The 23,290-nt window shown below is 32.3% G+C and overlaps 1 protein-coding gene, 2 long non-coding RNA genes and 1 pseudogene across 3 annotated transcripts; 2 read left to right on the forward strand and 2 right to left on the reverse strand.

The window, feature by feature from the left end:
- Positions 1–271: 271 nt before the first annotated feature.
- Positions 272–1,963, reverse strand: LOC142544470 (putative late blight resistance protein homolog R1C-3). The gene has a single exon (XM_075651516.1). The coding sequence runs from the start codon at positions 1,961–1,963 to the stop codon at positions 272–274; it is 1,692 nt and encodes a 563-aa protein (XP_075507631.1).
- Positions 1,964–3,231: 1,268 nt separating this feature from the next.
- LOC142547674 (uncharacterized) lies at positions 3,232–12,425 on the forward strand. Its single transcript, XR_012820711.1, has 3 exons — positions 3,232–3,485; positions 10,875–10,954; positions 12,069–12,425. It is a non-coding gene; the product is annotated as an uncharacterized LOC142547674 (long non-coding RNA).
- Positions 4,823–6,084, forward strand: LOC142547675 (uncharacterized). Its single transcript, XR_012820712.1, has 3 exons — positions 4,823–4,930; positions 5,023–5,365; positions 5,455–6,084. It is a non-coding gene; the product is annotated as an uncharacterized LOC142547675 (long non-coding RNA).
- Positions 12,426–17,685: 5,260 nt separating the features above from the next.
- On the reverse strand, positions 17,686–22,217 carry LOC142547676 (putative E3 ubiquitin-protein ligase XBAT35; annotated as a pseudogene).
- Between the last annotated feature and the right edge of the window lie 1,073 nt (positions 22,218–23,290).

The following is a 23,290-nucleotide window of genomic DNA, read 5'->3' on the forward strand; positions in this document are numbered from 1 at the left end:
AGCGACCTTTATCCTTATTTTAGGCGGCTGAATCGACTAGGAACCAATTTAGAATATACAGTACACTTCCTAATGAGTTTCATGATCTTACGTTGAAAGGCAGACCTCATGGTACTTATTGTATATTCAAGAACTTTATCTATGCAGCTTGCATGGGTATACAGATAAAGTAAATGTCATAATATGATCATAAAATATTATTCAAATAAAGATTGTTTTACATTAGAGTCAATAAAACCCTAGCCACAAGTTGGCTTGCCGGGCACCTACTCTAACAATTGGTATCTATCCCATTGACAGACAATACCTTGAGCAATCCTGAGATTAATCTAACGAATGACGTAGAAACACAAGCATCATGGACAAAAGAACGGATAAGTGGCATTGCTCTAATAATATCACAAAGATAATTTGGATCGTCCGAATCACGACGCAAAGAAACTTTTCTTTGATTAATAATTAATCGTCGTTGGTTTTTTGATTCTTCAATAAAAAAGGTCTCCGGGCTATTCATGACGCAAAGAAACTTTTCTTTCTGAGTGCATACATCCTTCAAAAGATCATGCATTCCACAATACTTTGGGGCCTCTCGTGAATTATGTTGGTGGACGAAGATCAGATTTCTATCAATAAGATCTTTCAAGTACTCCATTGCAAGCACCTCAACACAATTAGACCCACTTGGTTTCACAAATCCCTCAGCAACCCATAGCTTGATCACAGTAGCTACTGGTATGCCAACAAAATGTCGCAGAAAAAAGCCGATATAAAGAAAACATGCTTTCAAATGATGGGGCAAGTAATCATAACTTAAAGATAATATCTCTAAGATTAGATCATCGGCAGTCTTCAAGACCGAGTTCAAGTTTTCGGCAACATATTTCCAGTATTCTTTACTCATGCTCTCCTTTCTGAGATGTCCTGCGATAACAGATATTGCTAAAGGAAGATCTCGGCAACGTATTGCCATCAGCTTTCCAATTTCAACCAGATCAGGCGGGCAATCGTTATGCAAAAATATCTCCTTACAAAGTAGACGCCAACTCGAATCGTCATCTAAAAGTTTCATATCATGATAAGAGCGACAAGAGTTGGCATATGTGGCCACTTTCGATTGCCTGGTCGTTAAAATGATTCGACTATTATTATCATTTTCTGGAGAAGACTTCTTTATATCATCCAATGCCTGTGTACTCCAAACATCATCCAATACAATTAAATACTTTCTACCATATAAACTTTGATATAGACGCTGCTCACCGTTCCTTTGCCCATCCAAGCAGGGTACTCCAATGTCTTTTAGAATGGCTAAAACTATTTCTTGGGCATTATACGTTTGAGATATTGTGACCCACCCACGAATGTCAAAAGTTTCCTTGATCAGCTGACTATTAAACAAGATGGAAGCGAGAGTTGTCTTACCAACGCCACCCATACCGACTATCGGTACGATGTCAAGCGCCGATCGTCCTCCTACTAGTTGTTCCAGTATCCTTGTCTCCAGATCATTGTCTAATGCCACCATGGATTTACTGCCCCTCGAAGCTGGCCCCGACAAACCAGCAATGGTATAAATCGCCCGCTCGTGCAAGCCACTTCCATCCTGCTGAATCTTCTTCGCTTTTTTTGCAACGGATTCGATATTCTTTATCACTTCTTCCATGCTTCGGGGGAATTTTTCGAATCTCTCATGCCTATCACTACCATACTTGTGCAGAAAGTGAGTGGCGATGAGAGATTCGAGGACGTCTTCTGCTTCATAAGCTGCATCTCTGATCTTTGTTATCAAGTCATTGGTTGCTCGGGTGCAAATAGGCGAGCAATCATCAAGAAAAGATATCAGGGAAGTAATACTCTCTTTAAAAGAGTCGAAATTATTCCTAGTACAAGTGAGGAAGTATGGATCAAATTCAAGAATCCGCTCCGAAGTTTGCAATAGAGACACAAGAGCAGCATACGCCATTGCTGAAACAAAGTAATGGAATCTTCAGAAACAGAAAATCGCAATGTCTTAAATGGTAAACAGGCTGTCTCTTTATCCCAACAAGTTACAACTCACTCACACACAAATACAATATATATATATATATATATATATATATTATTTTGTCTTAGAAGTTCCACGTTGTGCATAAATTTATTCGTGTGAATATTAAATTAAATGAAACATAAATAACACATATTTTTAAAAGGTCAACGTTTTAGCATGTTACTAAGCTGAATTTTGGTTTATTAAAGTTGCTGTGCAAAACGTGAATTTGAGTTTAATAGAATTGTTGTTATCATTTACTTATCTATACATCTATACATATTATAAAAGTGTGAACCAGGGTCAAATTTTTTCATTGTGCATTGTCAACTTTGTCCTTGTTTTGTACACAATTGATAATTTAGTAAGGATGTTTTAGTAAAATCAATTATTATGATAAGGTCAAAATTGACAAACTACGCGTTTGTTGGATAAAGGTCAGGTTTGAGAACATATTTTTTTATATGAATACTTTCATTTTTATTATTATATATATTTTTCTTTAGTTATAGATAAAGTGAACATATTTTTTTCGACGACAATTCACATGTTTGTTGAAAATAAAAATCGATCAAGTTTGATTGAAATATCAAAATATTTTTTTTTTATTATTATACTTAAAGTTAACATATTTTTACTTAAAAAATATCAAAATATTTTGATTTTTATTATTATACTTAAAGTTAACATATTTTTACTTAAAAAATATCAAAATATTTTGATTATTATTATTATATTTTTTTATTTGGTTATAGATAAAATGAAAAATATTTTTTTCTACAAAAATCTACATATTTGTTGAAAATTGTTTTTTTTGATTGAAATAAAGAATTTTTGTAATTTTGAAAAAATATTTCTCTCTCTTATTATTATCTCCAATCTCTCTCCATAAGTTCCTCCCCGGTTGAAATTTCCTCACACAGATTCTAAATCCTTTGCCGCTTTCCACCAGTTCTCGCGCTGTAAGTCGTCAAAATTTAGAAAAAATACATATTCGAAAATATTTCGTCATAATCTTTCTATCGATTACCGATATTGAGGGGTATTTCGCAACGTAGTCGACGATCTTTTTCCTTCCGATCGTTCTTCCGCCTTCATCCACCGCACCGGGCCTCCGCCGTTGCTCGGACTTAAATTTTCAAGGCATTTGGAGTTCGAAATCTTGTCCTAGCTCGAGTTTCATAGGCTGCCGGTGAGTGATTTTTTAACTATCAATTTAGTTCGACTTGTGGTACCAGTTAGAGGGGGTTATTTCAATTTTCTTGCTGTTAGTCCCCCTGTTTCTGTGCAAAAATTCATCGAAAGACCTATTGTTGAATTTGTCTCTCTCTGTTTTTCTGTGGAGGAGGAAAAAAATCATACAATTTGGGGTAGGAATGTTGTGCAGTATTTTGTTTCAAAACTTTGTGAAGTTAACCACAATGGAGCACGTATAAGTTTCTTGTGCTTTTCAGTGGTATGGCTTTGCTCCCTTAACATGTTACATCCTTTCTCCGATCCGGTGATTCTTGTTTTCTTGCTTAGTCATGTTAGTTTGGGTCGTACGATTATATGTAATGATAATGATTTGCTCTATTTGTCATAGAATTCTATTTTTATGTCCTTGTAAACAATAAACCTTCTAAAATTTCTCCACAAATAGAAGCGGTGGACGATGTAAAATTTTAAAGGTGATTTCATTTGGATGAAGAAGTAACTTGTGAGCAGCACCTAAAGATTTAGTACCGAAAATGTTTGGTGTTAAGGAATAATAGTTTATCAGGAATCATCCCAAAAGCTTTGAGTAATTGCACAAGCTTGCAGATTATAGATCTCGGGCAAAATAGGCTAACAGGCAATATTCCAACTTGGGTAGGGATGTAGCTTTAGAATGATTACTGTTCTAAGCCCACGCTCCAATGAGTTCACTGGCAGCATACCTTTAAGCTTATGTGGCTTAACTGAACTTCAAATCTTAGACCTCTCATCAAACAAGGTTTCCGGAGCTATACCAAAATGCATATGGAATCTCAGCGCGATGACAATCGAAGATCACAGATTTGATCTATTTTCGAGTCAAGTTTTGGAATTTCTGGCTCTTTCAGTGATGGGGGACGACTACAGTAACTTTGCATCTATGTTAACATACTTAAATAGTGTGCATTTAAGGTGGAAAGGAAATGAGGTCAAGTACAGTAACTCTTACGGCCTGTTAGTCAACCTCATCGATCTTTCGGTGAATTACTCTCCATATGCCATAAAAGATAGGAGTTTCGATCGGAGATGTATATGTATCGAGAAAATAAAATTGTATCAACCCGATCTCACAAAGATGAATTCATGATTTGAAGTTGAGATGAGCTTGAAATTAATGTATAAATTATATTATTATCAAAATATGTATATATAGATAATTAAAAAAATCATTACATTGTATTGTTCAATGAAGTTGTACCATAAAATTAAGAAGATGAGCTGAGTTTTGAGGGTGAAAATGGTGGCCTTTAGTGATTTAATTTACGAAAGATAATAAATAATTGTCTTATTTATATTAGAGTTGCTTATTTATTAATATTGAAAATTATTGTTAACTAAACGTATATTTTAAAATAATTAATTAATTATGTAAACAAATTAAATTGTCTTGAGTAATTAAATTTTAATTATAATAAATTTAGTATTATTGTCGTCTTACGTCGTCAAAACTTAGAAATAAATACATATTCGAAAAAATCTCGTCATAATCCTTCTATGATATCTATTGATTTTGGTACTAATAATTGGTATTTGTTATATCTTTGGATGTAGGTACAATCGTTGCGTCGCTTCGAGGTATCAACAGAAATTTTAGCCCATGTTTGTAGAATTTACAAAATTTCTATTTATTATGGGCAGAAAAGCTTCTTCCTCATATTCGAAGAGGTATTGATAAAAAGCCATATTTATTTAATGTCATTTGCATCTTTGATAATATATTGAACTAAAAAGTTGTAACTAATTGTGTTGCTAAACAGTAAGTTCTTTGAAGCAACCAATCCATCAGTTGAAAATCATACTAACCAAGGTACATCAAATGAAATTTTCAAATTTGTAGTATTTAATTTAATAATATATATCCAAATTTGATTCCTAACAATTTGTTTGATTTTTTTTAAATTGCAGATTTATTGACATTTAATAGGTGTTGCACTTTCGAAAACAAATATTCAAATTTGTCAATAGATAAAAAACGTCATTACATTAATAATGTTGTTAATTCTAGAAGGAAAAAAAGATTAAACGAATGTGAATCCAGCACATCTACAAAATTAAATAAGGAAAATACAATTTGGTTGCTGAAAGCTTTGATTCATGAAGGTAAAATCAAGTTTAATTCCATACACTTTTATATAGTATCGGGAAACTGCATATTTGTTTTATATTTATCATATTTTTATATTTTTTAGGTCAATCACTTGTTGATCTGCACGAATTGAAACCTATGAATATATGTCGCTACTGTGAAGCGAGAAAGTTTGAATTTGAATCTCCAACATTTTGTTGTGACAATGGTAAAATTAAGTTGGCAAACACTGTGACGCCGTCTGAATTGATAGATCTGTTCACTGGAAATCAATCTCACAAAGCTGTTGATTTTCGGAAAAAAATTAGAGTTTATAATAGTCTCTTCTCTTTTACTTCTTTTGGAGTTAAAATTGACAAAGAACTTGCTTCTTTAAATCATGGAATTTACACGTTTCGAGCATTAGGCCAAATATTCCACACTCTTCCACCTATGTCGCCCGGTGAGGCTGGTCCATCTCATTTTCAATTGTATTTTTGGGATACAAGTAATGAGTTAAATAATAGAATGAATGTGATGGGCAATGCTAATATCGATGAAGAGACAATGAGACTATTAATGGAGGTTCTCAAGAGAAACCCTTACGCTCAATTATTACGCAGAATAAATGATTGGTCGTCTCTTGAGGAAATTAGGCTACATATTTGTAAAAATGCTGTTGTGGATCAACGATGTTACAATACACCTACAGCTGATCAAGTTGCTGCCAATTGGATAGAAGGCAATAATGCTAATATACCATATGATAGAGACATCGTAATTCATGGATGCAATGGTCAGAGTCATAGAATTAAACATTATTTTGGTTGTTATGATCCTTTACAATATTCGCTTCTTTTTCCGAATGGAGAGAATGGTTGGCATCAAAATATTCCCAAATACAAGTCCATGGAAGCTAATAATCAAATTCAAGATAATATTTCCGTCCAATCTAACTTTTCTTCTATCGAAAATATCCTTCAAGATGAACAACATGGTACGTGTTTCTGTCTTTTTTCTTTTCAATCTATATATATTTAAAGTATTAGATTTCATCACTTTTACAAATATTTAACTTCCATGATAGATGAAATAATTGAATCCACATGTCAAGACTTTGAATTTTTCAAAAGATTTCACTACCACTTATTTAATATGCATCTTATGTATTTTAGTTGCAACCACATTAAGATTATACATGTATCAATGATGTTTTGGTGTTTTTATGCTTTGTGTATTTATCTAATTTGTTTTATTTAATTTAATACATTGTCAGAACTTTTACCAATTCACTATATAATATTTCTCTAATTTTTGTAATATAATGCATGGTTTTATTTGTATTATATATAATATTTATTTGTAAATTGTGAAAAATGTCATATTCTGAATGTGTACTTTTTCACTTTTTAATTTAATATATTATCATAGTAATCAACAAAGACAAGCAAAAGATGGTTTCTTGCCGAGAGTACTATTGTTACAAATTCCAAATAAGAGATAACATGCCATCGATGCTTTTATATGCTGGAAGATTGTTGCAACAATATGCAGTTGATATGTATATTAAGCTTGAAACAACTAGATTGGATTACTTTAGAAGGAACCAAGCGGAAATGAGGTCAGAACTTTATCAAGGTATCGTTGACAGCATTATAAATGGAGAAACAAAAGGAAATGAAATTGGAAGAAGAATAGTTCTTCCAGCATTGTTTATCGGAGGACCGAGGGATATGCGTCGTAGATATCTTGATGCAATGGCATTAGTAAGAAAGTTTGGAAAACCTGATCTTTTCATTACAATGACTTGTAATCCAGAATGGAAAGAGATAACAGATAATTTGAAAGAAGGTCAACAACCTCAGGATCGACCTGATTTAACTACCAGGGTATTTCGAGCTAAGTTACAAGATTTAAAAAATCAAATAATTACCAAGTCAATATTCGGAGTGGTTGCTGCTTTTGTTTATGTGGTGGAATTTCAGAAGAGGGGGTTGCCTCATATGCACATGTTGATTATTTTGAGGCAAGATTCTAAAATCAATGGTCCTGAAAATTTTGATTACTATGTATCAGCAGAATTACCAAACAAAGACAAAAATCCCAACCTTCATAATTTTGTTGTGAAGCATATGATGCATGGTCCTTGTGGGGATTTAAATAAAAAGAATACTTGTATGATTGCTGGGCGTTGTAAAAGCAACTATCCACGCCAGTTTTGTCAAAGTACAACACAAGGAAAAGATGGTTATCCAATTTACTAGAAGAAGAAATGATGGGCAAATAGTTGATATACGAAAGGCAAAACTAAACAATCAATGGGTTGTTCCTCACAATTATTACCTTCTGTTAAGGTATGATTGTCATGTTAATGTCGAAGTATGCTCTGGATTGACGGCTGTCAAATATCTTTACAAATATATATATGAAGGACATGATAAAGTTGTTGTGCATATTGCCTCCAGCAATAGTGATACTGTTGTGGATGAGATTAAGAACTTTCAAGATGCAAGGTGGGTCTCAGCACAAGAAGCACTGTGGAGAATATTTGAATTTGATTTAAACGAGATATCCCCGGCTGTAATAAGTTTGGCATTACACTTGCCTAACAAACAATGCATCACATTTTGGAGGAATCAAAATTTGGAAAATGTCATTCAACACGAATTGACCTCAAAGACGATGCTAACTGAAATTTTTTCATATGTGCTCAATAAATTCTAAAGCAAGACCTTATTTGTATGCCGAATTCCCAGAACATTATGTATGGGACAAAAGAAACAAGTGTTGGTATGAAAGAAAAAAAGTAAAGGTTATTGGACGTATAAATGGTGCAAATCCTACAGAAGGAGAAAGGTATTATTTAAGATTATTGCTCAATCATGTAAGAGGACCTACTTCTTTTATCTATTTGTTAACGGTTAATGGAAAGATTTGTTTCACAGTCAAAGAAGCAGCACAGAGAAAGGGGTTGCTTGAATCAGATCAGAGCAACTTTGAGTGTTTGAATGAGGCTATGAGCTTCCAAATGCCATATGCTTTGAGAAGACTTTTTGCAACAATATTAGTATATTGTGAGCCATCAGATGTCAGAAAATTATGGGACACTTACTTTGACGCGATGTCCGAAGATTTTAGAAAAGAAAATGATGGCAACAAGGAATTTTTGGTATCAAAGACATTGCAAAACTTGAATTTTATTTTGGAAAGTATGGAAAAAGTATTCATGTTTTTGATTTGCCAAGAATAACTATTGAAATAGATGAGTACAATGATAATGTTTGTACAGAAGCTCGAGAGGAAATGTCTATCGAAATATCACCTGACGATTTGTTAGCTCAATCCAAATTAAATGCAGGGCAACGAAAAGCATTCTCAACAATTCTCGAGTGCTTAGATTCCATTGGAAGTGGCCTTTTTTTTTGTCAATGGACCTGGTGGAACTGGGAAAACATATTTATATCGTGCTTTGCTAGCAAATGTTAGGCAAAGAAATATGATTGCCCTTGCTACCGCAACTTCAGGAGTTGCAGCTTCGATATTACCTGGTGGTCGAACAGCTCATTCCCGATTTAAAATCCCAATTGATTTGCATGAAGAAAGCTATTGTACAATATCAAAACAAAGTGGACTTGCAGAACTGTTACGTGTAACACGATTAATTATATGGGATGAAGCACCGATGGCCAAGCGGATAGCAATTGAAACTGTTGATAGAAGTTTACAAGATATAACGGGAATCCAAAAACCATTTGGTGGAAAAATGGTTGTTCTTGGAGGAGATTTCATGCAAGTTTTGCCGGTAGTTCCGAAAGCCACAATTCAAGAAACAATTAATGCAAGTTTAGTAAAATCTTATTTGTATAAACAAATGCAACATATGACTCTAACAGAAAATATGAGATCAAAATCTGACCCTGTTTTTAGCGATTTTTTGCTACAAGTAGGCAGTGGGATTGAACCTACCGATAGTGAAGGCAATATCAAAATTCCCGATGAAATGATTATCAAGTATAGCAAAAATGATGAGGAGTCTTCTGAAGAAATGCTAATAAATCACATATTCCCAAATCTAAAAGAAAATGCTGAATCAACAGCATATATGACAAGTCGAGCAATACTTACTTCGAAAAATGAATATGTTGACAAGTTGAATGAGAAAATTATTCAATTTTTCCCAGGTGAAGGTAAAACATATGCAAGCTTTGATGAAGCTGTTGACGATACTCATAATTTTTATCCCCAAGAATTTTTAAATACCTTACTCCAAATGGAATGCCTCCTCATCGTTTGGTTTTGAAAAAAAACTGTACAGTTATGCTATTGAGAAATTTAGATCCATCTGAAGGCCTGTGTAATGGAACCCGAATGGTTTGTAAGGAATTTGAAGACAATGTCATCCATGCAGAAATAACTGTTGGACATCATGCTGGCAAAACATGTTTTTATTCCAAGAATACCTTTGTCTCCTGCTGAGAACGAGTGATATCCTTTCCAATTAAGAAGAAAACAGTTTCCGATTCGTTTGTGCTTTGCAATGACAATTAATAAGGCACAAGGTCAAACTATACCAATTGTTGGTATATACCTACCACAACCTGTGTTTTCACATGGCCAATTATACGTTGCATTATCTAGAGGCACTTCAATGTCCGCTACAAAAGTCTTGACAAAGCCAAATTCAATTACAAATATTGATGATGCAAGAACAAAAAATGTTGTATACAAAGAAGTTCTTCGTCAAGGTTCATAATTTCATTAACTTATTTGTCAGAATAATTTTGATATTGCATGTATGAAATTGATATATTTACTAAAAAATCTGAATTTGCAGACCAGGAGACGGCCACAGTCAAGGGGAAAGAGTGGAAGTAAAAGAGACTGCATTGCAACAAATTTGGGTGAAAGGACAAAGCTTAAGTACGTCGAACTTGAAGATTTTATCTTTCGTTCTGTTTTTCACAATTTTTCAAAACAATTTCCAGTTGGCGTCGAAGAGAATCAAAATTCATTTTCGAACAAAAAATTGAGCAAATAAAATAAAGCTCACTATTTGAATTGTCCTACATCCTTGGAATAGCTTCCTACATAAATGATGTTATTTGTTTCTCACGTATTTGTGTATGTTTTTTAAGTTTCAATGTGGGATTCGATTACTTTAGTCTTTGGAATAGCATATATACATGTTGCGAATTAATCGGAAGACGTATAACAATAAGACTATCCTGATATAGAAAAATTATGCCATATAAAAATTTCTGCTAAATTATTCTTTCTTAAGTATGCCGGTCATATTGGACTCTGGTTATTGCTGAAGTGAACTAAGCTTTGTTGAGCCACACTATATTACTAATATTGACAAATGGGAGTTAAAAGAATTTACCTTTACACTCATTGATATCTTCCGTGTTATTTACTTTTTGAAACTTTATTTTTTTCTTTTCTGTTTATTTTTCAGAATGTCTAAATTGAATATTCTATTCTATGTAGGACACGTCATGATTATGGTGTTTAAACATGTTTTATTTCTATATATTACTTCAGATTGACATAGCCATGGAAGCATGCAAGAGCTTTTTCCCAGCAATGCCCAGCCTAAAAAGGGTTGAAGCAGATAAAATGAGGTCCTCTTTGTTTTCCTGGTTCTATACTATCTTGTAAGCATTTTTTCGGGACACAATTCTTTACTGCTGGCATCAAAATATTATTTGATGGTGATGATCCAGAGATGGCAATTGAGATGTGGAAGTATATGGTTAAGAATAACATTTACCACGTGATGATAGTGCCAACATAGTGCTTCTTGGTTTATGTAATATGGGAAGGCTTGCAGATTTAAGGAGGTTCGCAGAGAAGATGATTGATGAAAGAATCATAATATACGAATCAACAATGACAAAAGCAAAGAACGCTTTTTACAAGGAGGGAAGAAGTGCTCGTGAATTGTATGACCACATTTTGAAGAAGTGAAAATCTTCCTATACCTAAGCTTTGGACTGTAGGCAATTTTCTATGCATTTCATATTCCTTGATGTGACTGATCAAAGAGAAACCTCTACGCTTAAGCGGTTTTTGATATTTGATGGATTCTTTTGCCCTTTTCGTGTTTTTTTACGGTCTTTTTTGTTTCTGATTGCCTTCGACGACTGGTTCTCTGGTATTGTTTCTTGTTGTGTCCTGCATCATTCAGTTCAATTTTCTACAGTTTTATTGTGTTATTTTTACACCACCACAATTTTGGTTTTCAGAGGTGGTCCCACTTGTATTATTATGTTCCGAATTTTATGATACTCGTATACCCAATTGCTATATTATTTGCAAAGCTCTTAAAATTACCAGTCTCATGTGTTGTAAAGGGTTGTCAATAATAACTCCTTCAAGAATCAATTGTTTAGGAACTGTGAATTTGTCAAATCCATTACAATTCTTCCGCTCTCCAGTATGTTATGTTTAATTTTTGCATCTGTAAAGAGTGATGCTTGTTTGTTAAATAATTTACAAAGTTACGTTAACTCACTGATTTAATAATATGACAATATATGAAACTTCCTAATGATACACAAATATTCTTTATGCTATTGCATGCCTTATATGAAGTTTTTATGAGCATGAAGTCATGTTACTTATGCATATCGCATGTGAATAATGTCTGTTGTACATGTGTATCTGAGATATGTTACGCTCAGACATGTTTGGAGTAGCTTAAGTGCGTGATATTCAAGTTCCCCTTCTTCCCAGTTTATATTAAAGGCTTACTTCAAGTCCAAATCTAATGAATCTGCTTAGGAATTAGCATATGTTTCTGTGTTGCTTGAAAAGCACGGGTTCAAGTTTTGAATGAGCATGGGAAGTGCTTAAAGTTCCTAGAGAACAAAATGTCGTGGTTTTTTCCGTCTTAATTGTAATCATGTATTATTTTTTTCATGCAATCTATAAACATTATCTTGCTTGGTTTCCTTCAAGAGTATTTTGATTTTGAACTTGAATTTTAAGCCATTTTTTGCTGTTATTTGTTTTATATCATAAATTTTGAATGCAGGGGTTGGCTTAGAGAAAATAAAAAGGTTCCCCTGGAGATTTTGAAGGAGTAAACATTAATATTTATTTTTAGAATGTTTTGGCCCAAGGTATACTTGGAGAGCAACACACTGTTCCTCACTTCAATACAATATGTTGTTTCACAATCTGTACTAAGATTGGTTTGATGATATTTTGTATTAAATAAAAAGAGAAAAATTTTTAATTCGAGAAAAAAAATATTTTTAGTTTTTAACAAAACATAATGAAAATTTCTATTAAATAAAAAGAGAAAATTTTGTAATTCGAAATATATGATATCAAAAATTTTGTAATTCGAGATATATGATATCAAATTTAGTTACTCTAAATCTTTAAAATTTAATATATATATGTGTGTGTGTGTGTGTGTGATAATTTGTATTAAATAAAAATATAAAATTTTGTAATTCCAGATAAATAGTAATATCAAAATAAAAAAATTTGCCCAGCTCCAATTATTTTATCAAAATTACTATTTGATATCAAAATAAAAAAATTTGACCAGCTCCAATTATAATGATATTTTAAATAAGAATTAAAGGTTCTGAAAAACATAAACTTATTTTGACATGATTATAACAATTTGATAAGCAATTTTAAATAAAATTATATTATGTTTATTAATTGAGTTTCAATTTCGGTAGAACTCTAGATGAGAAGGATTCTTTTTAACACGAGATAAGAACTCTAGATCGGAAAGATTTTTTAAACACAAGATAAGAAGAATTCTAATAAGGCTCTAATATTATATTAATAATTATATATGTAGTGTAATTCTTTCAATCGAGCAAAAAAAGTATTTTTGGTTTATAAAAAAATTATACGAGATGATAATCTGTAATAAATAAAAAGATAAAATTTTGTAATTCGATATAAATAGTATTTTTTATTTATCAAAAAACATAATATGATATCAAATTTAGTTATTCTAATATTAAAAAAGAGATTAGCAAAATTGATTTGATTTTTCTTAGATTTGATACGCCATAGCTATAATACATCTACTTAAAACTTAATAAATGAACGACTAATTGAAGTAGGATCATTACATAGGTCATTTGTATAATAATAAAATTTCACACGCTCCAATTATAATTATATTTTAAAATAAGCATTACAGGTTATGAAACACATATACTTATTTTAACATGATTATAATAATTTATTAAGTAATTTTAAATAAAATTATATTATCTTTTTTAATTGAGTTATTATTTCGGTAGAACTCTAAATAATAAGGATTCTTTTTAACACAAGATAAGAAGAACTCTAGATAAGAAGGATTTGTTTAACACAAGATAAGAAAGATTCTATTAAGACTCTATTATTATATTAATAATTATATATATAGTGTAATACTTTCAAATGTATTCGACAAAAATACACATGAATTTTCGCTACAAGTTTGCATAAACGCGTTTCGAAATTCGGAGAAGGCTGGGGATTTGGAGGTAGGCTGGATATTCATTCAAAGTTGAAACTCCTTAAATCAAAATTTGACAGGTAGTCTTTAATCTTCGTGCATTCTATTAAACGCATTTGTGTTGAATAGAGTCATGAATTGAATGAAAAACTTGGTGAAATCAAAAGCATCAACTTTTTTAACCCAAGGTTCCATTGCTTTTAAATAATTGTAGTTATTTCATTTTCCAAACATTTTGAATTAAGAACCCATTCGATTTGTGTACCATGCCGAAATATTATATTTCAATCACAATGTGGTAGACAAATATCTATCAACTTCTATTATTTTCAATATACTTATTATTTATTTAAATTATTACTGTTTTTTAATATATTTCTTTCTCAACATTTTTTGTGTCATGCCAATTATAGAGTACAAAATCTTATACCTCAAATGGACACCTTGCACATATGTCCTATCATCTCGTTGCAACCGAGTCAAAATAATGCTTCCATAAAAGTTAAAGTAGTACGACAGGGAAACCAAATACCCGCCAAATCGAATTCGAAGCCTATTAGAAAACTGATCTTTGTGGACGAAGAGGTAATTTCTTCCCTATTCATGTATATTTTAAATTGTTGTTAAAATAATAAAAAAAACATTTTCCGTTTTCATTGAAGGGAACAAAAATACATGGAATAATGTTCTCGAACACAATAGATTTTTTTCAAGATCAATTGAAGATAAACAAAACTTACATCATCTCTGATCCGATTATTCAAGAAGTCAACAATAACTATCCGAATGTCAACAAACGGATAGAACTGATTTTCCAAACAAAGACGACAATTGACGAACTACAAACTCAATTCACTTGTTCCAATGTGACTTCTGGATTTACCCTGTTCAATGATGCGACAAGAGAATCACATACTAATGACGATATAGGTATCGGTTTATGCGAACAATAAAAACTTTCTAGATTTATGTAATGAAATTATCAAATGCTGTAAAAATTTTGCAGATATAATTGGTGTCCTGAAGGAAGTTCGACAGCTTAATAAATTTCACAGAAAAGATATGAACATCATCGGATATAGAAGAGAGATAGTACTTATAAATCATTTGTGAGTATTTATTTTATCTATATGTCTTTATTAAAAAAAATGCAAACTAATATTTTTCTAAGCATTATTTTAGTATTAAAATTTTACGACATATGATTTAATACATATAGTTTTAAGGATTTCAACTATTTGTTCATCTTCTTAAAGGCTAGATACTATAACAATTACTTTATGGGATGATCTTGCTATTAACGAAGGACTATTTTTACAAGAGATAGATATGGATAAACCGGTTATAGCTTTCTGTAACTTGAAAAGACATATTATTGAAGGTAAATTTTTTTAAATTTCATAATACATATTTCCAATAATTATTCATTAGCATTACTGACGACTTCTCCTTATGACTGCTGATAATAGGAAAGTTTCAACTCAAATCAACAACAACAACAACAACAACAATGTTCACAAATCCATCTTGCATAGAAAAAGAAACATTAAATATATGGTATGATTATTTTCGATTGTTTTTAACAAAACTATAATATTGATATTTATTATTTTCACTATTCAAGTTTGTAAATATCTTTATGTTAATCATTCTACTACATGCTAGGTAACAACTTCAAAGATAGAAGTCTAGATGAATTATGCATGACACATCAAATTAAAGATGCTGAAGAAATTACTTTGAGGCAAATTCTCAATCAGATTAATATTCTGCCAAAGGTTACGTATCATTTATTATTCAATTTATTTTTATTACTTCACGATTTTTTCTAATGTTTACTCAATGGAGAACTTATTTTATAAATGATATTTATAAAACATGAGATAGGGAATCACAATTTGATATTTAATTTGACTTCATGTATCTCACTTATTAACAAATACAGAACAAATTCTATTGCTTCAAGGCATACATACATGAGATAGAAAATAAGGCGAATCCATGGTACGAAGCATGTAGTAATTGCTCAAAATCAGTCAACAAAACAATGAAAACCCGGAGCTGTAATAACTGCATAGACTTCAATATCAATATTGTGTCAAGGTAAAATTACATTTAAATATTATATCTATAAGTTTACATGAATTGATAATAATGCCTTACATTAAATTGTTATTGTAGATATAGAATAACGATGAGCGTAAATGATGGCACTGACACTGCAAGGGTTACATTGTTCGGAAATGTCGCAAATGTTTTTATTGGCTGCAGCGTTGAAGATTATATCGATTCCATTACTAAGGTATACAAATAATGATTTTTTTTACAAACAATATATATATTTACCAATTACTAATAAAATATTCTTTATCTATAGGATGACAACACTTCAATATACTACAAGCATTTAGAGACACCAAATAGAGAAGAATATACATTTCTTCTCAAAATGGACAAGTCGGTTGAAATAAAAGACGGAACATTAGCATTTGTAATTGAAGGCATTCAAAATCCAAGCACAAATTTCAACAACAACAACGATGCAAGCAAAAAGATATCAGTAGATTTCAAACAAGAAGAAATTATAAAGAAAAGAGGATGTCCAACAAATATCATTAACGATATTGGCAAACAAATAATAGAAGACGACGACATTACAAGGATGGAGATTAAGGATGATGAAATTATTGCTTCTCTCGCAAGGAAAGATTTTCATCATAAAAAAATTCAAAAAAAGAGAGGTCGTCCAAGAAAAGAATCATCAAAGAATAAAGATATGAAAATGCATATAATTGATGGCGACAATCTCACAAGAATTCTTATTGAAGATGATGATGATCTTGCTTCTTTCAAGAAGAAGAAAATACGAATGACAAAGGAAAATATCGTGAATGAGAGAAAAGTCAACATTATAAAATAAGATAAGATTGACACAATTATTTGATTTAAGGTTTTAAATGCATTATCTACATTATATTTTATTTTTCTTAAATTAAATAAATAGTGGTAAATTAATGTGATCAACACTATGGATTATATTTTTTCTTTATCTCATATTTATTTTAATAATTTTGTTATGACATCAATTCTATGTTATATTTTTAAGATTGATTACTAATATATTTTGCAACAATTATAAATTCATTTACCTTTTAAATACACAACAATTTTTGAACAAATAACATTTTCACTTTATAATACATGTTGTATAAATTATATTACATTATTTTTTACTGCCTGACCAAATAAAATAGATGAAAATCATTAATTAGTTTCAAACTACTAATCTCTTCTTAACTCATTTATTTATCAACATGTAGCAACAATAGAGGCGTGTTCTCACGTGCATCGCACGTGTCTTTTCCTAGTCTATTAATAAATGTATATCATATATTCACCACATATTATATTATTAAAATCAATTAATCATGCTTTACTGTTTTCACCGATAATAAATTGTACTTTGTACTATTGGTTTTTTATTATGATAATTAGTTTTGGTGTTTGGTTGATTTTTATATTAATCTATTATTTTTGAAGCACATACTATATTGGAAAATTTTACAAAATTCGTCGGGTAAATTTGTCGAACACGTAAACAATATCATGTGTTATATCAACAATGTCTCTTACCAAGTGAATACATTTTGTGACGGAATAGGACAAAGAACAAAAATGAGTGACACTTCACTTTTACCAAAATTTGACTACTTTAGATATAACCTCTCTCACAGGCTCAGCAGCGAGTGAATTTAGCTATTTATCCAATAAATATTAACCCGTTAAAATAGATACTGATCTCGGGATGGGTCGATTTATTACCAAAATTTAACTAAGATTTATTTGCTCATCGTCTCAGTACCGAACACAGGCTCGACAAACAATTTTTGTCCTTTTCTTTATGGTACATATCACACAAGATTCATATCACACCATTTCCAAATCCTTTCTCGACAATACGAAAACACAAGGCGAAAGGCGAAAGGCGAGAGGCGTTTCTATACATATACATACACACATAAAGGGGGGTTTGCACATCATAACTACAAAGCTCACCGGCCATACTAGACGGAATATATCCTTACGATTTGGTCGATGTGGGCACGACAGAGGGGGCAACCCCATTTCTTCGCCTTAATCTCATTCAAACAAGACATGCATCCAGCCATGTGGCCGCAAGGAATGCAAGCTCCCTCGAGTGGGGAGTCCAGGCAAATCGTGCAAGATGAAGCACTACCATCTTCTTTCTTTTCAATGGTAACACCAGGTATGTCACCAGCAGATAAATCAACAGGGGTCATGTTGATTGATGGATAGTGGATTGGACCATTATCAATGGCAGCGTCTGAAGCAGGAGCTGATGGAATCGAGACAGTATAAGGGACGTTATTTTGGCTTTGAAAATGCGGAGTCGGACTAGCACCAGAAATGGTTTGCAGAACCTCGTCTTTGCTCCCACTGGGGCTATAGCTGGTTGAGGCTTCGGTTGTGTACCACTTATCATGGGTGGGGGGGCTATTTTCAGAGCTGGCTGAACTCGAGGATGAGTCGACTTGGGATGCAAATCTTTCACGTTCAGCACTAGAGGCGTTGATTGCCATAGCGAGCTGATCATCATCTGAAGGTGGCGCAGTTGCTTGAACACTCGGGACTTGATCGTTGAACGGAAATATTGAATGCATCACCTGATATTCAAACTGTTGATGAGTTCTATAAAGTCGAGAGAAATGCTTGTCAAAGTATTAGTAAAGAATTTAGTTTCTCATAGTATCACCATGTTCAAAATTGGCCAACTAATCCAGCAAGATATCACAAAACGTGAAAGCGTAAGCGTTCAGACACAGATCAAGCAGTCATTGCAGCCACAAATACAAATGCACTTTTGGGAAATTCTTTGTATATTATACTCATGGTGTATGCCATATCCTTATACATCTACTTGACTGATAAGTGCACTTATACACGTTTTTTATTTGGAAAAAGAAACACTGGGCTTCCAAGATGTTATGAGAAATTTGCTAGACTCAAGTTCAAGTGCATATAATGAAAGCCAGGTTCGAAAATGTGATCAACCTGAGGAATTCCTTTGCAAGCATTGCAAAACTGCTGCAGTTGCTGTTTTTCGCTTTCTTGCACAGGTGCCAGTCTAAATCGTCCACCTGTCATGTTAGGAGTAAGTTACAATCAAACACCGTATTTGATCATCGCACAAAAGTGCTTATTTGACAGCATTTTATTATTACTAATTTTGATCCTGTGTTAGCAACTGAAGATTTAACAAAGAAGCATCCCTTAAAATCTGAATTTCCTAACTCCAAGATATTTCATTTTTGAAGTTGAAATAAATACACTTACGGCCTGCCTCCTGTGAAGACTTAATGCAGCGCCTTCTCTTCCAGCGTCTTGGAACTATGCATAAAGATAAAAAATTTCTCACTTATCCAGCATATGTATACACCATATATGGGAATAATGAATAACAAAATGGAATCCCTTACTTCTTGAAACGTCGGATATGATCGCTAATAGGATCAGACTGGTTAAAATTTGGCTCCCCAAGATTGGCCTTCCAAAGTGGAATAATTGTCCGTGGCTGGGAATCCTATCAACAGGGTCAAGTCGAGGAATAAATTAACTTCGCATAGTTAGGTGACGCATACACACATGATTGGAAGAATTTTGCGCTTAGTATTGCATCTTCAACATCATGTATGCAATCACTCTCACGAGAATCTGACTAGCCAAATGGCCCAGTGGTAGAATTAATAAGTTTCAGCACTCGTGAGTTTATATCTTTGCATGCAAGGCGACTAGCTGAAAGGTAACAACTAATATATGCAAAATTGAAAAAAACATGGACTGACAGAGAAATGAATCTAAGCGAAAGGGCACCTGTGCACCAGCATATATAGCAAGCTCCAACTTGAAAGGTTTACTAAGATTGCGGGAACCACAAGGTAAAACGACCACCCATCTGTGTAGAATTTGAAAGATTAATTAGAATTTGAGATTCTTGAAATAAGTCACTAATTCGTTATGAAAATGTCCAATGAAAAATGCATAGACAAGACAAAGGAAAAAGTAAAACGAACTGTTTCGCAAACAAAATCACATGTTCCTACCAATTAATTTAAATAATCAGTATGTCCCACACATGCATGAGCAGATAAGATGACAACTTCTAGACAACATAAATTATTTAAATAAGAAATTACGGCAAGGTTAATTCTTTGATAAAAGTTCCAAACTAGCGATTATTAATATGGGCATGTATGGTACTCACACTTTTCTTGAAAGCAATTGAGGTGCCAGATGGTCCAAAAAGCCTGGGCCAAAAAGTTCTCTCAGCCAACCAGAGAATAAGCACAATTTACCCTGAGCAGCAAAACACAAATGTCAAGGTATCATTGTTATTAAATGCAACTAAACTAAACCAGATAATTTCACTACAATGATAACAAGTCTGACAATAGTACCTCAATTCCTCGGACTACATTGCTGTACCCTCTCATTCTGGCAATGTCAAGTGGTGTTTGGCAATTGTCATTTATTTTTAGTGCATTTGCTGAGATTTACAGAAATCATAGATCAAACAAACAAGAAAAATCATGAACGGTAGTCCATATTTTGTGGCAAAAAATCATGTACTAAAAAACAAAATAAAGTGTGCATACCTCCATGTGAAAGAAGCAACTCTACTGTCCGTCCAAGGCCTCTTTCCGCAGCATGATGCAGAGGAGTTCCAGCTTGGTGTCCTTAAAATAGAAACCATGAAAGTAATCAGATGTTCTGGTAATAAAAGATGATATCAAGCACTTGGTTCTATAATAGGCTCAACAGATCACAGTTACATGAGGTACATAATAAAGACATTAAAAAGTTAAAAAAAAAAACATTTTTACTCATGCACAATCACAAGTTACCCACGACCTTTTTTTTCTTTAATTTTTTTGAAAAAAAAAAGAACAAAACAATAGCCCTTTGATCTGGGTTCTGAATGAGTTTCTCAATATCACTTTCAAATAAATATAAAGCATCATGATAAGTCTAAACCTGAAAGAGCACATTAAAGTATAACCAATGACTTAGCAACCAAACCAGGGCTGGAGCTAAAATCTTATTACCGTTATTTTGCACGATAATATAAAATGTCGTGGACATTAAAATTGTATATCATATACCTGGACGATAAGCGTTCACGTTGGCACCCAATTCGATCAATGTTTTGGCGACATTGTAAAGCTCCGGACTCGTGCAAGCTAAAATCAGTGGTGTCTTTTTTTCGCTATCAACCCACTGCCATCACAATCAACATTTTAGCACAAAAGATTCAAGACCCAGAGCATGAAACTTAGATCAATCAGTCAGCTCAATTTTTTTGTGGTTTTTCACTCATATTTTCCCTACCAAAGATGCTTATAAAACTCTTTCAACTCTTAATTTCATGAGTCCTACTTTCATACAATTGACAATTAAACGAACAATATTCTTGCAAAGGCGGCTTCATCGTCGTACTTTTGTTGTAACTACCATCCCTTTCTACTCAGCAACTTTACTCAGCATTTAGTTATACAGATACAGCCAAGGACGCGAACATAACTTTCAAATGCATCCTCCATTTCAGCTTGAAATGTTTTGGCATCAATAAGACTAGAAAATGACACCTCCATCTTTAAGATTAACAGAGTTAAGAGCTGACAAATCATAATACTAGAGAATATTTATATAACTGCATCACAGGATAAAATCAAGCCTACAAATCAAATGCAGCGACTTAGAATTTCACTCTAAGCCTTCAAGAATTTGCGGACATGTTTGACTCTGAATGTCTTAATATAATCGAAAGCTAAGCTCTCAAATTTCACCATACCCTTCTCAAACATAAAACGAGGAATCAGGGATAGACCCCAAGATGAAAAAAGATACGATATTTTTTTTTCAAAAAATTCAACTGGCCCTCCTTTAAATTTCAATTTTTATACTCTGAACCATAAATTTTTCACAATTGAAATATAAATAAATAATAGACAGGAGCAAAATATACGTTCAGAAAACACCCAAAAAAAAAAAAAAAAACTATTTTACATGAAATCATATACCTCAAGTCCAGCGCCTTGACTTCGTAAAGCTTTGATGCCTTCAATGTTTCCCTCACTCACTTCTTTATACAACAGCTCGTCCTTAGATTGCTGCAGCCCCATTTTCACTCTATTGCATATTATTGAAAGATCAATCAAAGATTAAATAGAAAAAAACCAACAATTTTAACAAGGAAAGAAACAGGAATTTCTTGGAGAAATGATTTTCTAGGGAGATGAAGACGAGGAAAGCGTTGGCCGTTGAGCAATCTTGGAGTAAAGGGCTTTAATTTCTGCTAAATTGATTAATGATATGTGGGTCAGCAAAATAAATATGATCAACAATGAAGATAAATTACTCAAGCTAAAGCTCTTCTAGATTCACTACTTTTCTTGGAATTTTCTACGACAGTTCGCCTAACGCGGAGAATTTTTTTAAAAAAAAATAATTTAAAATAGTACAATTTTTATTTTATATTTTGAGAATGAGTACAATTTTTTAATACAAAACAATAATTTTTAAAAATAATTCAATTTAAAAGCATAATGAAATTTACTTTATTTATATATCACTTTTGGAGAATGTTTGCTTCTGATTGAAAAATATGGGATTTTAAAAACCTAGTAATTGTAAGAATTTCAGACATTTTTTGCTTTCATTTGTATTTCATAAATAAATAAACTAATGTATGTATGATAAGTAGATCTCTTGTGAGACGGTCTCACGAATCTTTTATCTGTGAGACGGGTCAACCCTATCGATATTCACAATAAAAACTAATACTCTTAGCATAAAAAATATTACTTTTTCATGAATTGACCCAAATAAGAAATCTGTATCACAAATACGACTCGTAAAACCATATCACACAAGTTTTTCACATGTATTATTTGTTATTTTTTTTAATTTGGACACCATTTGATTTTTTTTATTTGTTTTAACAACAAGCAACTGTATGCTCCGTCACTTTTATAAATATAAATTACATAATAAAACAATTTTATGTTGTTTTTTTGTTGAATATTTGACTGGAAGAATTATATATTTTTCATTTTATCGAGATCTAACAGTTTTACTTGTATTCGGCTGTATAAATTTCCATTTGGCATGTTTTGTCTTTTGTATGTGTTGGAAATTATATCACTTTGAAACTATTTTTTTCCCGAATAGAAACCAAACACGTCTCTTTTTTTATGACGTGGAAATTCACCGTCAGTGTCTTTCGATGAACACAAAGTAAACTTCTAAACTAATGCAGTAGTATGCAAACCATGTTAATTAGGAAAATCACATTGAGCAAGACCTGTCTGACAAGCTTGTTTGAGAAAACGTAATTAGATAATCGAACTTCTGACCATTAGAAAAACCAAACACCCTCTCTTACTTGCAAGTTGAACCA

The sequence above is a fragment of the Primulina tabacum genome, chromosome 5, assembly GCF_025594145.1.
Source record: "Primulina tabacum isolate GXHZ01 chromosome 5, ASM2559414v2, whole genome shotgun sequence".
NCBI lineage: Eukaryota > Viridiplantae > Streptophyta > Magnoliopsida > Lamiales > Gesneriaceae > Primulina > Primulina tabacum.

Bases quoted from the DNA above. Each gene is read 5' to 3' on its own strand.
- LOC142544470 (XM_075651516.1), bottom strand. From the start codon at position 1,963: ATGGCGTATGCTGCTCTTGTGTCTCTATTGCAAACTTCGGAGCGGATT.